General features: G+C 58.6%; 1 protein-coding gene and 1 long non-coding RNA gene across 7 annotated transcripts; one reads left to right on the top strand and one right to left on the bottom strand.

The window, feature by feature from the left end:
- Nucleotides 1-1,814: 1,814 nt before the first annotated feature.
- Nucleotides 1,815-7,545, bottom strand: LOC141569249 (uncharacterized). Its single transcript, XR_012492752.2, has 3 exons — nt 7,135-7,545; nt 5,928-5,986; nt 1,815-2,019 (listed from the first exon to the last, which is right to left on the bottom strand). It is a non-coding gene; the product is annotated as an uncharacterized LOC141569249 (long non-coding RNA).
- Nucleotides 2,265-16,595, top strand: AIFM3 (AIF family member 3). Of its 6 annotated transcripts, XM_074321719.2 has the most exons (23): nt 2,265-2,384; nt 2,597-2,786; nt 4,377-4,439; nt 4,936-5,121; nt 9,016-9,229; nt 9,464-9,573; nt 9,842-9,951; nt 10,048-10,092; nt 10,302-10,398; nt 10,474-10,586; nt 10,866-10,952; nt 11,370-11,461; nt 11,571-11,701; nt 11,801-11,916; nt 11,999-12,070; nt 12,163-12,226; nt 12,799-12,875; nt 13,014-13,131; nt 14,342-14,440; nt 14,730-14,805; nt 15,346-15,450; nt 15,977-15,997; nt 16,224-16,595. In XM_074321719.2, the coding sequence occupies exons 4-23, from the start codon at nt 5,091-5,093 to the stop codon at nt 16,261-16,263; spliced, it is 1,818 nt and encodes a 605-aa protein (XP_074177820.1). In that variant the 5' UTR covers nt 2,265-2,384; nt 2,597-2,786; nt 4,377-4,439; nt 4,936-5,090; the 3' UTR covers nt 16,264-16,595. The 6 variants fall into 6 exon arrangements, with proteins under 6 accessions (XP_074177820.1, XP_074177824.1, XP_074177825.1 ...); XM_074321723.2 differs by lacking the exon at nt 15,977-15,997; XM_074321720.2 differs by lacking the exon at nt 2,597-2,786 and having other exon boundaries at nt 2,304-2,384.
- The last annotated feature ends 62 nt before the right edge of the window (nt 16,596-16,657 follow it).

Here is a 16,657-nt window from a genome sequence, read left to right as displayed (position 1 = left end):
GAGAAGGCAGATGTAAAGAGGGCAAGGACAGGCTTGCAGCACAGTGGGAGTGCTCCAGGGCTGGGGGTAGGGCAGGGGTCACCATCACACATGCTTCTCAAACCTCGGCAATCCCCTCTGCCTTTGGGGTGTCTGCTGGTCCAGGGGACTCAGCTGCCCCAGTTCACCTCACTACATCTCAACCTGGAGTTTGATTTCGCTCTTTGCTGTTGCCCCATTGGGTATTATCAAGGCCACTGGGATGGACCTATCACTTTACCAGAATTTTTCTTGGGGCAAGATCAGTATCTCATATTGCCCAAGGTTCAGAGGCCTCCTGAGTGTCCTGGGATCCCCTTGTCCACATGTACCTCAAGTCTGGGGTCCCTCCACAAGGCAGCATCCTCGCCTACATCTGGTTCTACCTTTTGCTCTATGATAAAAATTTCTGCCCCACCATGGGGCAGCCAGAGCTTTGAGCCCAATCCCCAGGGCAAAGGGCACCACGGCAGACTCCCCACATGTCAGGGCTGCACTCACCCGATGTCAGGGTATCTCCCCAGTTGTTGGCCTCCTTAGCCTCCATGCTGACCTGTCCCCCAGTCTCATCTCTGACACCCCAAACTCAGCAGCCCTCACACCACAACCTGAGCACCTGGCTCTGCACTTGTCACAGTGTCCTGGAGGCAGCCCCAGCCAGTGGCCATTACATTTACCCCCACGTTTCCTGGGCAACCTGGGGCAGAGGGGTTCATTGATTGAATGGGTCACAGAGCAAAACTCCAACTCTGCGCTGGAGAGCCTGAGGCCTTGACAGAGCCTGGCAGGTAAGCCCAGCACAGACTAGCCAACCTGCCAGGATTCAAATCTATGCTCTGAAACTCACCGGCTATGTGGCCGTGGGGCATCCCTAACCTAAACCATCTGAACTTTGGTTTCCCCGTCTGTAAATAGAGATGATACAAAGAGAACCTTCCTCCTCAGGCTGTTATGAAGATTAAACAAATAAATGCACATGAAGCCACAGCCGTGGTTATGGGATACACACACTGTCTTCCTGGCCGGGGGGTGGGGAGTGGAGTGAGATGGGGATGCAGTCAGCACGTATCTGGAATGGGGGCAGGCTGGTTGTAGGCCAAAGGAATCAGACCCAAGCAATGCCATTTGCCCAGTGACGGGCCTCTCCTATGACAGTGGCAACAATCACACTGTGAAAACCATAGAGGGCTGATCAGAGCGACTGTCTCCCTCCAGCCCTAGACCCCACACCTACCTGCGTGAGTGTGACCCACGCAGGTCCTGGTCCTGCCCCTGGGTGAGACTTAGCCTCTGAGCTTCCCTATCTGTAAAATGGGGGGGAGTTGTGGTGGCCCCCGGGGGTGAGGTGGGTCATAAATAAAGGACTCCCTCTGAAGACTGGAGCAGCCTGGCACCGGGACTGTTATTGCTGTTGTCATTGTCATCCCTACAGGAGAAGAGCAAGGCCCAGAAAGTGGAGAGGCAGCAAAAACTGGAGCCACCAGAAAGGAGCAATAAAAGGATAACAGAGTCGGTGGGCCCTGATGTGTGTAGTGGTAGATATGACATCACTTCCCCGGAATGTATCATTCATTCACTTCCCCCATAGTCAGTTGTTCCAGGAGGGACAAAACCATAACGCAAAGATCTGGATAGTCAGGACAATGAAACGCAAAAGGTCCAAGAGTCAGAATATCAGGTCCTGATGGAGTCTGGTCAAGGAGGGCTTCCTGGAGGAGGGGACAGAACACCAGGATGCACCGGGATTTATGGGGACCCAGGAAGTTCTCCTGGTATAATGACAGGTGGGAAAGAGAAAATGTAATAAAATAACATTTAAAATACAGCAAATTGTGTTTGGGGAGAGGGGAGGGAGGGAGCTAGGAGACCTGGGAGACTGAATCCCCAAAGGGGTCAAGGTATCTAGGGGGCAGGCGAGAGTGATTTGGGTTTTCTTTCTTGGAGAGGCTTCTCAGGTGACTTAACTTCCCCCACGCCGCCCACGGATGGTTCGAAGAATTACTAAAGAAAGAAAAGGAAAAAGAATCAGACCCGTTGCGCCCCCCAGCTTGTCGCCCCGGAGGGTCGCGAGGATCTCCGGGATCTCAGACTCCGCCGGGGCGTCAAGAGCCACAAGAGCCCCCGGCTGCCTCCTCACACCTCGAGACCCGCGTGGGGACTGAGAGACCGCCGGCTGAACCCTGACCCTGGACAGCCCCCACCTTCACGGCCCGGCGGGGCGGGGCTGGGCGCGCGGGCTCCGTGGCCGCAGTGTCGCCGCAGCGCCGGCCCCGCCCCCGCCCGCTCCTTCCGCCCCCCCCCGCCCCCCCCGCCCGGCGGCCGCGGCCCCGTAGCGGCTCCAGAGCGGACGCCTGCGTCCAACCCAGGTGAGCGCCTGCCCCCAGCTCCCGGGACCCCGAACCCGCCACCCGATTCGGCCCCCGGGTCCCTATCCCGCAGCCTCCGCACCGCGAGCTAGCGCGCGCCCTCGCGGATCTCAGAACCCGGGCGGGCGCTCTGGAGGCTGGGGGTCTGCAGCCGAGGAAAGAGAGACAAGCCAGGGCAGAAGCGCCACTCTTCCTTCTCCCCTCCCCTGCAGGGTCCTCCCCGGCTCGCCGCCGCGTGGCCCTACTGTGTGTCATTCCCCCTTCCTGGGCCACCCGGTCTGGTGGGGGGACCTGGACGATCTGTGGAGACTACTTGAAAGGGCATCCCAGATAGAGGAACAGCACGTGCAAAGGCAGGGAGAGTGCACCGGAGGTTTGCTCCTAAGCCCTGTAGGGGAGGAGGTGAGGACCGCCTGCTCCCCAAACTCCAATGCCTGGCTGAGGAGTTTGGATGCCATCCAAGAAAGGCTGAAAGCCACTGAGGGCCCGCGCTGGTCAGGAGCCCCCAGGGTGGGTGTAGGAAGGGCCCATCAGACCCTTGGTGAAGAGGGGGACTAGGGGGAGAGGGGCTGTGCAGAGAAGTGGGGAGAGGCTCCTTTCCCCAGCCTCCACCAGCTGGGGCTCTGGGTGGGGAGGTCTGGGACAGGACACAGGCTCCTGATGGATAGTTAGCACTCAGGCAGTTACAACTTTTTGGCCATTGGGCAGCTGGTGGGCAATGAACAGCATTCTGCCAAAACATGGGGTCCCCTCCTGCCATGCCCCTGGCAAGGACTTTTGCCTTAGAGTGGGGGTGTCTGTGCCTCCTCAGGAGGCAGGAGGGCACCAAACCTGCCTAGCACACAGTAGGCCTGGAGAAGGTTCCATCCCCAGCAAATCTGTTTCCAGGCCCAAGGCCCTGGAGTTTCCAGATACCTGGGCACCTGGGAAGGGAGGGAACAGCCTAGACAGACACCTGGTGGCAAGTCCCACCTTTTCTGGGATCTATGGTCCAGCAGGTGAGGCCTGATGCCAGGCAGGAAGGAAGTAGTCAGGGCTGAGCCAGAGGTGAAGCCAGATCTGGGGAGGGGCCCCCTTGTGCCCAGGGAGAGGGCATGAGGGGCGGGTGAGACATTTTACCAATCTGCCTTGGCGACAACTGGGGGAAAGAGCATGGGTGTACAGGCAGGTGGCCTTTGGGTGCCACAGCCTCTTGGCCTATAATGGGCACCTCTAGAGCAGGTAAGATCAGGTGCCAGGCAGTAGGCGGTCTTTCCCCAACCTTTTCGTCCTGTCTTCTTGGCCCCGTTGCTCTGAGGTACCCACCCAGGGCCCTTGCTGGGATCTGGGATAGACCCAGTAGGCCTCAGCCCCACCTGGAGTTAGACTTCAGGAAGAACTTTCAAGGGAAACAAAGGAGATGAGAGTGGGATGGACAGTCGTAAACAGGGCAGCTACACTTTTGTCCTGGGCCTCCCGAAGTCCAGTCTATAAGCTGCATCTTCCAGAAGGTCCATCCTATGGCCTTGAGAGCTCCTTGGCCACAGGGATCTCTGCTGACCTGGTGACCCCTCCCCCAGCCCAGTGGCTTGCAGGGTGATATCGGGGCTTCTTGGGTCCCTACCCTTCTTTGAACTAAGTAGGAAAGGTGGTAGGAGGCCACCCAGATGCCCCTACCTGCTGCGTGACCTTGGTAAGCCCTTGGCTCCTCAGTTTCTCCATTTGATGCAGGGCATGACCTCAGCACCACGGGCTTGTAAAGAGTGAGAGTGGGCGGTGAGAGCTCATGGCTGCCGGGCATGGCCTGTGGCCGGACTGTGGCCTCCCTTTCCCGCCCGACCCCATCAGGCCCGGGCTGGCTGCCCACTTCTGTTCACCATGGAGCTGGGTTTCCCTGGGGACCAGTGGACTGACCCAGCCCCGCCCCTTCCAGCCCCTCCTGGTGGCAGCTCACACTGGGAGGAGGGGTGGAGGCTGCCTCCTGGACCCCTGCCCCCTTGCCCTGCCTTTCAGGGCCAGGCAGCCTGCATCCACTGTTGGGCTGGGAACAAGAAGCAGTGGCTGCCCATGGAAGAGGTATGTGTAGAGGGGCTGCTGGCCAGGGTGGGCGCTGGGGCCAGGGAGAACTAAATGTCACTCCATTGTAGTGAAGAGAAACCCGAGGTCCAGGAGGGTTCTGATCTGCCCAAGTGGGCCTGGGCTTTGACCCCAGGCATGGTGGTCTCCCCGGAGAAAGGAGTGTCCCAGGGCTCCCAGGCTGTGGGATTCTGAGGGGGCAGCAGAAAGCAGGAAAGATTTGCTGGACAAGGCAGCTGTGGGGTTGGACCTAAAAGTCTGGCTAAGTTGGAACAGAGGGGCTCCCTTGGCAAAGGTGGGAGGGGTGATGAGCACCGAGGGCCTTAAAGGGAAGGTGTTCCTCTGGGATCTGGTCCCCTATATGCAACAATCGCCAGCTCCAATGTGGGCTTCTTCCAGAAGCTCCCCCATCATTTTTGTCTCTCTCTGTGTCTCTACCCATGTAACCTATCTAAGCCTTAGGCCCTATTGACACCCCCCTGTCTCCTCACCGCAGGCCCGCAGATCCTGAAGGTAGCTCCAGCTGGGATGGTGATGGAAGCTACAGCATTTCTAAGGGCCGTGGGGGGTCTAGCCCCACCGGGGGCACCCTAGCCTCCCATAGCCCACCATCTGTGCGACTGCCCCCTGCCCATCCGAGGGCCACTCGCCATGGGCGGCTGCTTCTCCAAACCTAAGCCAGGTAACTCCTCTCTTCTTGCCTCCCTCCTCCCCCCTCCCGCCTCCTGTCACCTTCCTCCTCCCCCTCCCCCCGCTGCCTCCAAAGTAGGTCAGGCTGGGCGGCTGCAGGCTCCGAATGTTAATGCGCTGCAGGCAGGAGGGGGTGAGGGGCCTGGAGTCTTCTGGCCCCCTTCCAGGGACTCCCACTCTTTATTTGGGGCTTTGGGTGCTGGTAGTAGGAATAGCAGCTGAATCTTTCTTGGAAAGGTGAGGGGAAGGTTCTTCTTGCCACAGGGTGAGGAGGGGAGCTGTGTTCCCTCAGGGCCAGGGAAGGAGGGCTCTGGGGACACCCTCAGCCACTCTGTGACCCAGGGTACACAAGATACCTCTCTGAGCCTCAGTTTCCCTCTCTATAAAATGACCTCTCCGAGTTGCTATGAGAGTGGAGTGGACAGGTCCCAGCCCTCTTCACCTCTTCTGACCCCTGTGTGACCTTGGACCACCTCCTCAGCCTCTCTGGGCACACTTCCCCATTTGTACAGGAAATCCCCATGCTGCCTAGACCAAGGGGTTCCAGACCAGGGTAGGGGTGTCCCAGGGTGCCGGGGAGGCCTGGGTTTAATCTCCTCTAGAGACTGTCGGCTGGGTTCTCCCTCTGGCCCCCACTTTCCCTCTTCCCTTCTCACAACACCCAGGAAAGCAATGTGTACAGGCATGTCACAGATGAAGAAACCGACGCCGAGAGAGGTCTCTCTAGTGCCCAGTCAGTACCCCGCCCACCTTGCGCAGGAGACCGTGCCCAGGCCTGCTAACCCCAGCTCACCTTACCTGATACCCATCGGCTTCATTACCTTGGAACGCCTGATCCTTTTCTCCTTTTCCTGGGTCTGAGGGAGAATTTAGGGGCAAGAGGAGATGTGTGATGTCCTGCCAGGTAGAGGGACACACTCACACCTGCCCCAGAAACCTGCTCTCTCTCCCCTTACTCCCATGCGGTAGACATCGAGCCCTGGGCCAGATCCTGCCTCGATGTGTGACCTGGGCAAATGATGTCCATTGTCTTGACCTCAGCCTCCTCCCATCGGAATTGGGCAGAAGGATGCTGGCTGGCCCCATATCGGGCTCCTGTAGAAGTACTGGGCTGGCAGGAGGCCCAGTGCAGAAGATGCCACCTATAGTTACTTTTAAAGTAATACAAAGGACTGGCCTGCCTGGGACCCCTGGCCCCAGGATTCCTGGTACAGGGTTTGGTCACTCTCATTACACCAGTGGCAGTGCTAAGAACTTGGCCTCTTGAGTCCAAATCCAGCCCCCCCCCCCCCTTTCTGGCTGTGTGGCCTTGGGCAGGTGATATTACCTCTCTGAGTCCCTGTGCTCTCACTTATAAAATGGGGCCTGATTATTATGTCCCCTGTGCAGGCTGTTGTGTTTAGCACAGGGCCCCCCACACAGGAAGCACTTGCAGAACGTTATTATCCTCTCTTTTGGGGCTGGGCTCTCTATAGCCAAGACTTCCCTGTGGGGTGGTGGCAGGAGGGCAGGAGCTCAGGACCCAGGTACACTTGCTGGGCAGGTGAGGGGTGAGGCTCAGGGAATTTCAGGGTGTGGGAGTGAGAGCCTTCAGCCATGAAGGTTCAGTTGAGGCCATAAGGAAACCAGAGCAAGCAGAAGATCTTTGTGCAAATTCTTCATTTTCTAACTTGTTCAACTCTGTGGCTCGGAGCATATCTGCACAAACTTTCTGAGCTTCCTCTATACTCCCCATGTTTCAGTGGCTCTGTGTTCCTGATAGAAAGACCCTTATTAAGCTCCGAACTAGGAAGAAGTGCACCTGTCTTGGTATATGATCACCTGTTTTTTTATTAGGCCAAGTGCTGCCTAAAGACTTTCCCTCTTTGCCATGGCTGCCAGGAAGCTCAGAGCTAACCAATAAAACACTATTACCCCCCACACACACAAAAAAAGAAAGTGAAAGAAAGAAAGAAAAACACACATTACAAAAAGAAGAAACAACAATAACAAAAAACACTATTACCCAACTTCATCTGTTGAGGTTCTACTCTGGGTTTCATATATTATCTTCTTCAGTATTCAGTGTCACCAAAGAGGCAGAGGCTGTTCTCTCCATTTTATAACAAAGGCATCTGCCCAGAGGAGCTAAGGCGGGGGGCCATGGTCACATGGGCAGCTGGGAATCATGGAGCTAGGTTTGATTTGGCTCTGTGGGTTAGCAGAGACCCCCTTCTCATTCACCTTTCTGCCGCTGCTCCTGATTTAATAGCTTCCAGTTAGATTGCATTAGAGAGTATCTCGGAGCCTTCTGGAAGAAGGTGGAAGATGAAAACAGCCTGGCTTGGCTGTTATCTGGGTCCCTGCCAGGCTGTTCTTGTGAGCTCCTTCTTTAAAGCCCTCATAGCTGGTGTCAGCTGAGTCCAAAGGATTTTTCTTTTTAATTCTTCTGAAAACATTCTAACACCATTACATAAAGTATGGAAAATGAAGGGAAAACACTCTCCCCCTACAACCGCCCCTCCCACACACACACAACAGCTTCAGCATGTGGTGTGCTCAGGTGCCATTCCTGCCCAGCTGGAATTATGGAGTGTACCTTCACCTCTGACTCCTGCTGTGCCCAGGCCTGGGCTGAGGGCTGTAATGTGAGGCTGGGGGGGGGGGGGGGGATGCTACCCCCCACCAGGCTAGCCTCCCAGGCCAGGCTGGGGGAGGAGGGGGGGTGATTAGCACAGCATGAGACGAGGAAGGATGGCAGCTTGGGCCAAGGAAACTGCATAGGCAAAGGCCGGGAACTGTGACTCTGGGTTCTTTGCTTCTGGAGTGTCACGTCTGAGGTGGAAAGGATCAGAGGTGAAGCCGGGAGGGACCTGGAGGCTCTGGTGCCTTGGGAGTTGGGAGAGGCACCTCCTGCTCCAGCATCAGGCCCACGCTGTGCCAGGGGCTTAGCTTCCATCACTCAGCTGTCCTCCCTGTAGCAGCAGCCCAGGAGGCCAGATTACTGCTGCTCAAAATTCTGTTTATTGTTCCCTTCTAATTAGAAAAATACCCCAGGCACATTGTAGGGAATTCGGAAAATGTGGAGAAGTCTAAAGAAGAAAATGACAATCTCCGGCTCACTCCCCCCTGGTGTTGGCCCCAGGGGCAGGCAGGGGAAGTGTCTTCTGTGTAGAGGCTGAGGGGGGTCGTGCCCTCTCTGCTCTGTCCACGTGCACCCCTCCCCAGGCAGGACTCATCGCTAAGGCTCCCGATCCCTGCAACACGAAGACGCTGTAAAGCCAGCGCTTGGTAAATGCTGACGGATTCTCAAACTTGTGAGAATAGCTATTTTAAGAAGTGGAAATTATGTCGTATACACTTTTGTTTTTTTGAATTTTGAAAAGAATTGCAAACCGATGGGAAAGTTGCAAGCATAGAACAATGAACCCTCGATTTCCCTTCACGCATATTCACCAGCTGGGATCTGAGCTGCACCCCTTTTGGATGCCCTGTTCTCACTTGAGTCAGACTCTAAATGTGCCCCTGATCCGTGGGGGATGTTGTTCTCCACTGGGGAGTGTGCCCTTGGAGTCAGACTTTCCTCCACACAGATTCCTGCAGAAAGGGCAATGTTAGGGTTCAAAGAGCTTTGTTTGTGACCCCCTCATGAATTTTGTTATTGAAAAGAAAACATGCAGAAATTAATTCAAGCCCACCCAGTGTCCGCCCCTGCTGCCGCTCCCCCACCACCCCACCGTCCTGCTTCTTGCCTGTTTTAGGGCTCTTTGCTGGTGATACAGAAGGCTTTCTGGAGAGGTTGAGATACAGAGGAGAACCCACACTCAGGAGCAAGCCCTGCCTAGACTTTGTGGGGTGGGCAAGGTGGGTGGTCTGGAGGCTCACAGTCCACCCCTCTCCTCCTCAGTGGAGCTCAAGATCGAAGTGGTGCTGCCTGAGAAAGAACGGGGCAAGGAGGAGCTGTCAGCCAGCGGGAAGGGCAGCCCCCGGGCCTACCAGGGCAACGGCACTGCCCGCCACTTCCACGCAGAGGAGCGCCTGCCCGCCCCTCACCCCTACCCTGGTGCTCAGGATTGCGTGGAGGCCGCCGTCTGCCATGTCAAGGATCTCGAGAATGGCCAGTGGGTGCTGGGCTTGGGACGGGTCAGAGGGCCCAAGGTGGGAGGCTCGCACAAGCCACGCATGTGGTGGATGGGGTGGTCTGGAGGGGCCATGGCCCGCTCCTGCGCTGGCCACTGCCTTTGTGGTTTCTGCTGGTCTGGGCCTGCTCCCTACAAGGCTGGACTCGGGAGAAGGGGCCTGCCGGAGCTGGTGCCTCCCCTCTGGCCTGACTTCTGAGGGCAGCCCTTCCCCAGGATGCGGGAAGTGGAGCTGGGCTGGGGGAAGGTGCTGCTGGTGAAGGACAACGGGGAATTCCATGCCCTGGGCCACAAATGTCCACACTATGGTGCACCCCTAGTGAAAGGTGAGTGGTCCGGTGCACACGGGAGGGGGGACGGGACTTCCTGAAGTGGGATTGGCCTCTGCACCATCAAAGGGGGGCGCCCTTCCCATAGGGGACTCCTGCCCCCACCTCCAGGCCCCAGGCCAGCTTGGCTCCTCCCTGGGCCTCCAGTTCCTCATCTGTTGGTGGGGTCTCCTGAGCTGTGTGGAAGGGCCAGGGGGTGCTGGGACACGGGTCCTTTGAAAGGAACTGTTGCCCGGGACCCCAGCTCAGCACTGCCCCCTCCCAGGTGTGCTGTCCCGTGGCCGGGTGCGCTGCCCCTGGCATGGTGCCTGTTTCAACATCAGCACTGGGGACCTAGAGGACTTCCCTGGCTTGGATAGTCTGCACAAGTTCCAGGTGAGGCCAGGTGCACGATGGGGTGGGAGCCCGGGGGTACGGGGTCAGGGGCCGGAGCACCCCAAAGCCTGGTTCTGAGCTCCGAAGCATTTGCAGGTGAAGATTGAGAAGGAGAAGGTGTACGTCCGAGCCAGCAAGCAGGTGAGCGGCGGCTTGGGGCTCAGGCAGAAGGGAGAGGCGAGGAGGGCCTGTGGTCCCAGGGAACAGCACGAGCAAAGCCCTGTGATGGGAGGGAGTCCGGTGACGTGGCTGCATGGCGGGGATGAAGCTGGACTGCTAGAATGTCGGCATAGGGAGGTTGGCCATGACCCCTGCTCCCAGCTGCCCCTCAATCTCTGGTGACCCCCCAGGCCTTGCAGCTGCAGCGAAGGACCAAGGTGATGGCCAAGTGTATCTCTCCAAGTGCTGGCCACAGTGGCAGCACCAACGTGCTCATTGTGGGCGCAGGTTAGTGGTAGGATCATGATGGGCAGGTCGGGGTGGGGGAGAGGTGGTCCCTGACCCACAGCCCTCTCTCCTCAGGTGCGGCTGGCTTGGTGTGTGCAGAGACCCTGCGGCAGGAGGGCTTCTCGGACAGGATTGTCCTGTGCACACTGGACCGGCACCTCCCCTATGACCGGCCTAAGCTCAGCAAGGTGGGGGCTGGGTGACTGGGGGCTGGGCCCTATTCCTCTGGGCAAAGTTAGGCCCACTCAGAGCCCTGCTTGTTGCCCCTTGAGGGTCTGGCCAGCTGCCTTCTCCATTCATGCCAGGCCCATCTGTGGTGCCCTGGGGTTTGAAGATCTGGGTTTGCTGAATTCTGTCCTGCAGCCCCCATGTGACCTGGAGCTGGCCCCATCCTCCCTGGGCCCAGGTCCTCTGTTGTAAGGGAACAATGCCCCCCCGCCCCGTCTCAAGCTGCCTGTCTCCTGCAGTCCCTGGACGCCCAGCCTGAGCAGCTGGCCCTGAGGCCCAAGGAGTTCTTCCGAGCCTATGGCATCGAGGTGCTCACCGAGGCCCAGGTACTGGGCCAGGCTGGGGAGCTCTGAGGGGCGTGAGGCCGTGTGGGTCCCTGAAGGTGTAGGGGTGCTCTGCCCTCATGCCTAGGCACCCAGAGGATGCTGCCAGCCTGGGAGGCTGCTCTGGGTCTTCTTTCTGGCAGGGCCATGGGTACACACCGAGAGCCCCAGTGTGTGGAGACATAGGTGATCGGCTCAGGGCTGGGATGGGAGAACCCGGTGGGACTTGGGAGTGTAAGGAGGGCTTTGAGGGGAAGGTGATGTCTGAAGCTTAAAGAGTGAGGAGGAGTTGCCAGGTGAGGGAGGAAAGACACCCCAGATGGCACGAACAGCCCCCACGGAGCTGCCCAGTGGGTCTGGCTGTGCCCCAGGAGTGGGCGACCAGGCCCAGGTCCATGCTCTGCCTGGTGGGGGTTGCAGGTGGTCACAGTGGACGTGAGAAACAAGAAGGTTGTGTTCAAGGATGGCTTCAAGCTGGAGTACAGCAAGCTGCTGCTGGCACCAGGGAGCAGGTGGGAAGGTGTCTCCCTGGCTGCCCCGTGGGACACTGGGGTAGGGCACCAGCCAAGATGGGAAGGCTTGGGGTGCTGGAGCCCCTCACTGACGCTGGCTATGTCTCAGCCCTAAGACCCTGAGCTGCAAAGGCAAAGAGGTGGAGAACGTGTTCACGATCCGGACGCCTGAGGATGCCAACCGCGTGGTGAGGCTGGCCCGGGGCCGAAACGCGGTGGTTGTGGGAGCCGGCTTCCTAGGTGAGCAGCGGGGGGTGGTGAGGGGGGTAGCCAGTCCCGGGGCAGTGCCGGCCCTGGGAGGTGCAGGGTGCCAGCCTGCTGCCCACCACCCTGACTCAGGGATGGAGGTAGCCGCTTATCTGACCGAGAAGGCCCACTCCGTGTCCGTGGTAGAGTTGGAGGAGACGCCCTTCAAGAGGTTCCTGGGGGAGCGTGTCGGTCGTGCCCTCATGAAGGTGAGCCCCCAGCCCCTCAGAACCCTGGACGCCCAGCCCAGCTCCAGCTGGGCTCGCACCCATGGCCTACCTGCCCTGACAGATGTTTGAGAACAACCGGGTCAAGTTCTACATGCAGACAGAGGTGTCAGAGCTGCGGGCCCAGGAGGGAAAGGTGGGCCCTTCTCCTCGTCCCCTGCCGTTCTCTGTCCCCTCTCCCCTGTGCCCAGGAGCTGGGCATACCTGCTACCCGCCTACTCTCCACAGCTCAAAGAGGTCGTGCTGAAGAGCAGCAAGGTGGTGCGGGCCGACGTCTGTGTGGTGGGCATTGGTGAGTGGGTGGGCAGGTGGGTGCGAATGAGCAGAGCCTTGGGTCAGTCCCTTCCCCGCACGAGCCTGTTTTCACATCTATAAAATGGGGACCCCAGTCATACCCACTTCAAAGCAGTGTTGGAGAATGGGCATGCTTGGCCCAGGCCTGGCATGGAGGGTGCTCCCAGCGGCCATCGCCCACTCATACCGAACTCCATGGCCTGCCCTGTGCAGGCTACAGGACACAAACAGCCTCGACCGGGTCCCTGCTCCAGCTGAGGTGCCAGCTGGGGAGGGACCGAGCTGGGAGGTGGCAGCACAGGGGCTGAGGTGGTGGTGTATGCCCCCCCCACCAGGGGGCTTCCTGAAATGCTTCTCAGAGGAAGCTATCCCTGAGGCCTGAGGGGAAGTGCGGGGTTCGGAGGGGCGCCATGCAGAGGGGCCAGGATGCACAAAGGCTGCAGTGTAGGCAGCCCGTTGGATGATCCGTCTGGGGCTGGGTTGTGGCAAGTGAAGGGTGTGGGTCCCGCAGAACAGTGAGGAGGGAGAAGGGAGGGGCAGGCAGTGGACACAGTGGCCCTGTCCTGTCAGGTGCGGTGCCAGCGACGGGCTTCCTGAGGCAGAGCGGCATCAGTCTGGATTCCCGAGGCTTCATCCCTGTCAACAAGGTGGGGCTGGGTGTCATGGGAAAGTGGCTGGGCTGGGGGTGGTAGGTCAGGGCCCCATCCTATCCATGGAGCCCTCCTGGGGGTCACCAGAGAGTGAGGGGGCTCCATGGAGCCCATTTATGGGCCCTCTCCCCACAGATGATGCAGACCAATGTCCCAGGCGTGTTTGCGGCTGGCGATGCTGTCACCTTCCCCCTGGCCTGGAGGAACAATCGGAAAGTGAACATCCCACACTGGCAGATGGCTCACGCTCAGGGTATGGCCAGCCCCACAGCAGGGTGGGAGGTGGGACACCGTCCCAGGGTCTCAGCACCCCCCAGGCCCTCCTCTCATGCTGACCTTGGTTGCTGGTTGCAGAGCCATTCAGAGCTCTGTCGTGGCCTGTCTGGCCAGCCTCATCCAGGTTCCAGCTCACAGAGCAAGAACCCTGTGACACATCTCCAAAACCTGCCTTCTGTGTCCTCTGGACACCCCATTTAGCCAGCCACAGCGCCCCACCACACTTGTCTTTCCACCAGCTTCTCCTTTTCTTTTGTCCTCAAAGACACGTTCACCAGAGAGAAAGGGATTTGGTAGGACACGGGCCAGCTCCCCACTCAGTGCTTCCATCTCCTTAGAGCCACTTGACTGGCTCTGGGAATGCAGTCGCCTTATGCCCCGGGGAGATGGCCAAACCTGGGCTCAGTGGGGAGCTGTTGTTCTATCTGAGGAATAGCTTCCCCCCTCACCAAGACTCCAAAGCTCTTACTGTGCACACCGGGTCTGGACCCCTAAGCTGCTGGTGCCAGCAAGTTAGCTGCCTCATAGGGATGACAGCCACACTCCCTGCACCCACCGCCCCTCCCCTCTGCCATCATGTTATCTGAGCCTCCACTGCCTGAAACTTCACTCCCGGTACCAATTTCTGTTCAGGTCCAAGGTTTGAAGTTGGTGCTAGGTTTTAAGAGCCAAAGGCTACCCGTCAGCTGAATGTAATTGAGGAGTGACTGAGAGGGTCCCAGAGACTCTCACAGACATCCAACCACAGGGCTCCAGGGGAGTCTCATGAACCGGGAAGCCACACACGTTATTTTCTCTGGAGCCCTGGGTGTAGCTGTCATCTCTGCTTTCTGGGCACCTGTGCCCAATCTCCTGCCTCCCTCTTCAGACCTGATGTGTCTGATTCATCGTGTGCACACCTGAGATGGCCAAGCAGCCCACAGCCCCAGGCAGCTGACCTTCCAGACCAAGGGCACTTCGAATTCTCCAGAGAAGCAATCTAAGTGGCCAGCTTTGAGCTAGGTGTCCCCCTACATACCAATCAGCTGCAAACAAGGGTGGGCAGTTGGCTGCTCAAAGGTGCACCTCTTGACCTCTGGGGAGGGGAAGAGTAGCCCCACGTACGAGGGATTCCCAGAGAGCCGGGGCAGTCAGTGTAGGGGTGGTGGGAGCTAGGGTCCGGCCTGTCACGAGTCTGGGTCCCATAGGACGCGTGGCTGCCCAGAACATGCTGGCGCAGGAGGCAGAGATCAGCATTGTGCCCTATCTGTGGACGGCCATGTTCGGCAAGAGCCTGCGCTACGCAGGTAACTGGGGCCTTGGACGGGGTGGGGCCAGGAGCGTTTAGCCGCAAAGCTAAAGTGTTAGCGGAGTGCAGAGGTGGGGCTTGGAGTCAGGGCGGGACTATGAGCATCCTAGGGGCGGGACCACGACAGCTATAGAGAACAGCGAAGAACTCGCTGGGGGCGGGGCCAGGGCCGACCTCAAAGGACAAAGGGAGCTGGGCCTGGAGGGGGCACCAGGGGCTTGTTAGGAGGGCACTGGTGGAGCTCCATCCCCTCCTCACATGGGCGTCACCGCCTGCCCGGCCCACAGGGTATGGAGAAGGCTTCGACGACGTCATCATCCAGGGGGATCTGGAGGAACTCAAGTTCGTGGCTTTTTACACCAAGTGAGAGCAACAGGGTGGAGCAGGGGCGCGTAGCAGCGGGAGGCCAGTTGGGAGGGGCAACTCATCCTAGAGAAACACTGCTCAAGAGGGGTGGGGGCTTACCTGAAAGGTGGGCTGCCTGGCAGCAGGAGGCAGCCAGGCAGGACACCAGAGGAGAGGAATGGAGGTGGGCAGTAATACCTCCCGCTGCCACGCACTGAGGCAGGACATTTTATCTTCAGGACAGCTCTTTAGGTGGGTGCTGACATCCCACTTTTACACTGAGTAGTCACACAGGTAGAGAATGGTGGGTGATGCCAAGACTCTAGCACAGCCCTGAACCCCACTGAGGAGTAAGGCTGGAGCCTCCTTGGGGTTCCCGTAGGAGCCTGAAGCCCGTACTGGGCTAAAGTGTGAAGCAAGGAGGACTGGGGGCTCAGGACATTCCTCTTGTCCCCGGTAAGATCCCTCCCTGGGCCTTAGGTCCACAGGTGTGTCAGGGTCTCCAAGAAGAGGGACGACTGGGGGCAGTCCTCAGGCTCTGCCACCCTCTCTCTGCAGAGGCGATGAGGTGATCGCCGTGGCCAGCATGAACTATGATCCCATCGTGTCCAAGGTGGCTGAGGTGCTGGCCGCCGGCCGTGCCATCCGGAAGCGGGAGGTGGAGTGAGTGTGGGCATTAGAGGCCTGGGGTGGCACGCTGGGGAGGGAGACAAGAAGTCCACTGAAGGGCTGGCTTAAGCTGCCCATGGCAACTATGGGGCAGAGTGTGGCGAAGGCTGTAATGTGGCAGTGGGCTGGTTATATGTACTCTTGGGAGACAGAAGGGAAAGGAGCTGTGTCCCAGGGCAAGCCCACTGCTTGGGCAATCACTGGGCCTGGCACACCTGACTCGACATGTTTGTAGTGAGCCTGGCAGAGCCAGGTGGGGAAATGGAGCCGGTAATGATCCTGGGGACACCTTGCGCAGAGAGGTGGGGTGGTGGCTTGGAGTCTGGGAGACATTGGACACCAACCATTACCCTCATCCCAGCATGGTGCCAAGGGAGTCACCCTGTGGGCTCAACCTTCCTACAGAGAGCCCCAGGGACTGGGGTAAGCCTCAGGCTAAACACAATGGAGAACCAAAAGGGGACATAAATGACATGCTCTCTCCTGGCCTTCTCTGTCTCTCCTTCTTGCCCTCACAAAGGCTGTTTCTGCTGCACAGCAAGTACGTTTGTCCTCTGTCCTTCCTGTTGATAATTCCGACCCTTTCCCACCTCAGCCCAGAGTCTGCACCCAATGATCTTTCCCCCTCTGCCCAAATACACATCCCTGCTGGGCACCAGGGTCTGGCACAGAGCAGCCCCTGCTGTCATCAAGGGCCAGCTACTCATGGTGCTTAGTGAGGAGCCTTCTCTCTTCTGCCCTGACTTCTGCTCCCTTCATTCCTGCAGGACCGGCGACATGTCCTGGCTCACAGGGAAAGGATCCTGAGCTTGCATGCAGCAGACTTGGGCAGGCATGCTGGGGCACCAGGGACAGAGGCCAAGCCCTGGGGAAAGGTGCCAACCTCCAATTTCCCAGGATCCCCTAGGGCAGAACCTGCGCCCTCCCAGTGCTTACCACCGATCGGCTGCCTAGCTCACTTCCTGAGAGGCCTCTGCTGCTTCCAAGAGATGCTCACCTCCCAAGGCCTCAACTGCCAGGCATTGCTGGCAGTGGAGACAGGACAGGCCCTGCCTCTTCTTCCTCTATTGCAACTGGTCCCCTGTAGGACCTTGCAACATATTAGACATTATCTTAAAATTAAAACACACGTATTTGCAGGTCTGTGTGACTTCCACTGCGTTGGGCAAACACTCAGGAGAAAGCAAGCAAGTGACAGTCA

Source organism: Rhinolophus sinicus, chromosome 9, assembly GCF_057876585.1.
Source record: "Rhinolophus sinicus isolate RSI-liver-muscle chromosome 9, RSI-T2T, whole genome shotgun sequence".
In the NCBI taxonomy this organism is placed as follows: domain Eukaryota; kingdom Metazoa; phylum Chordata; class Mammalia; order Chiroptera; family Rhinolophidae; genus Rhinolophus; species Rhinolophus sinicus.
The sequence above is the reverse complement of the archived record's forward strand: the minus strand, read 5'-3'. Positions and strand labels throughout refer to the sequence as shown.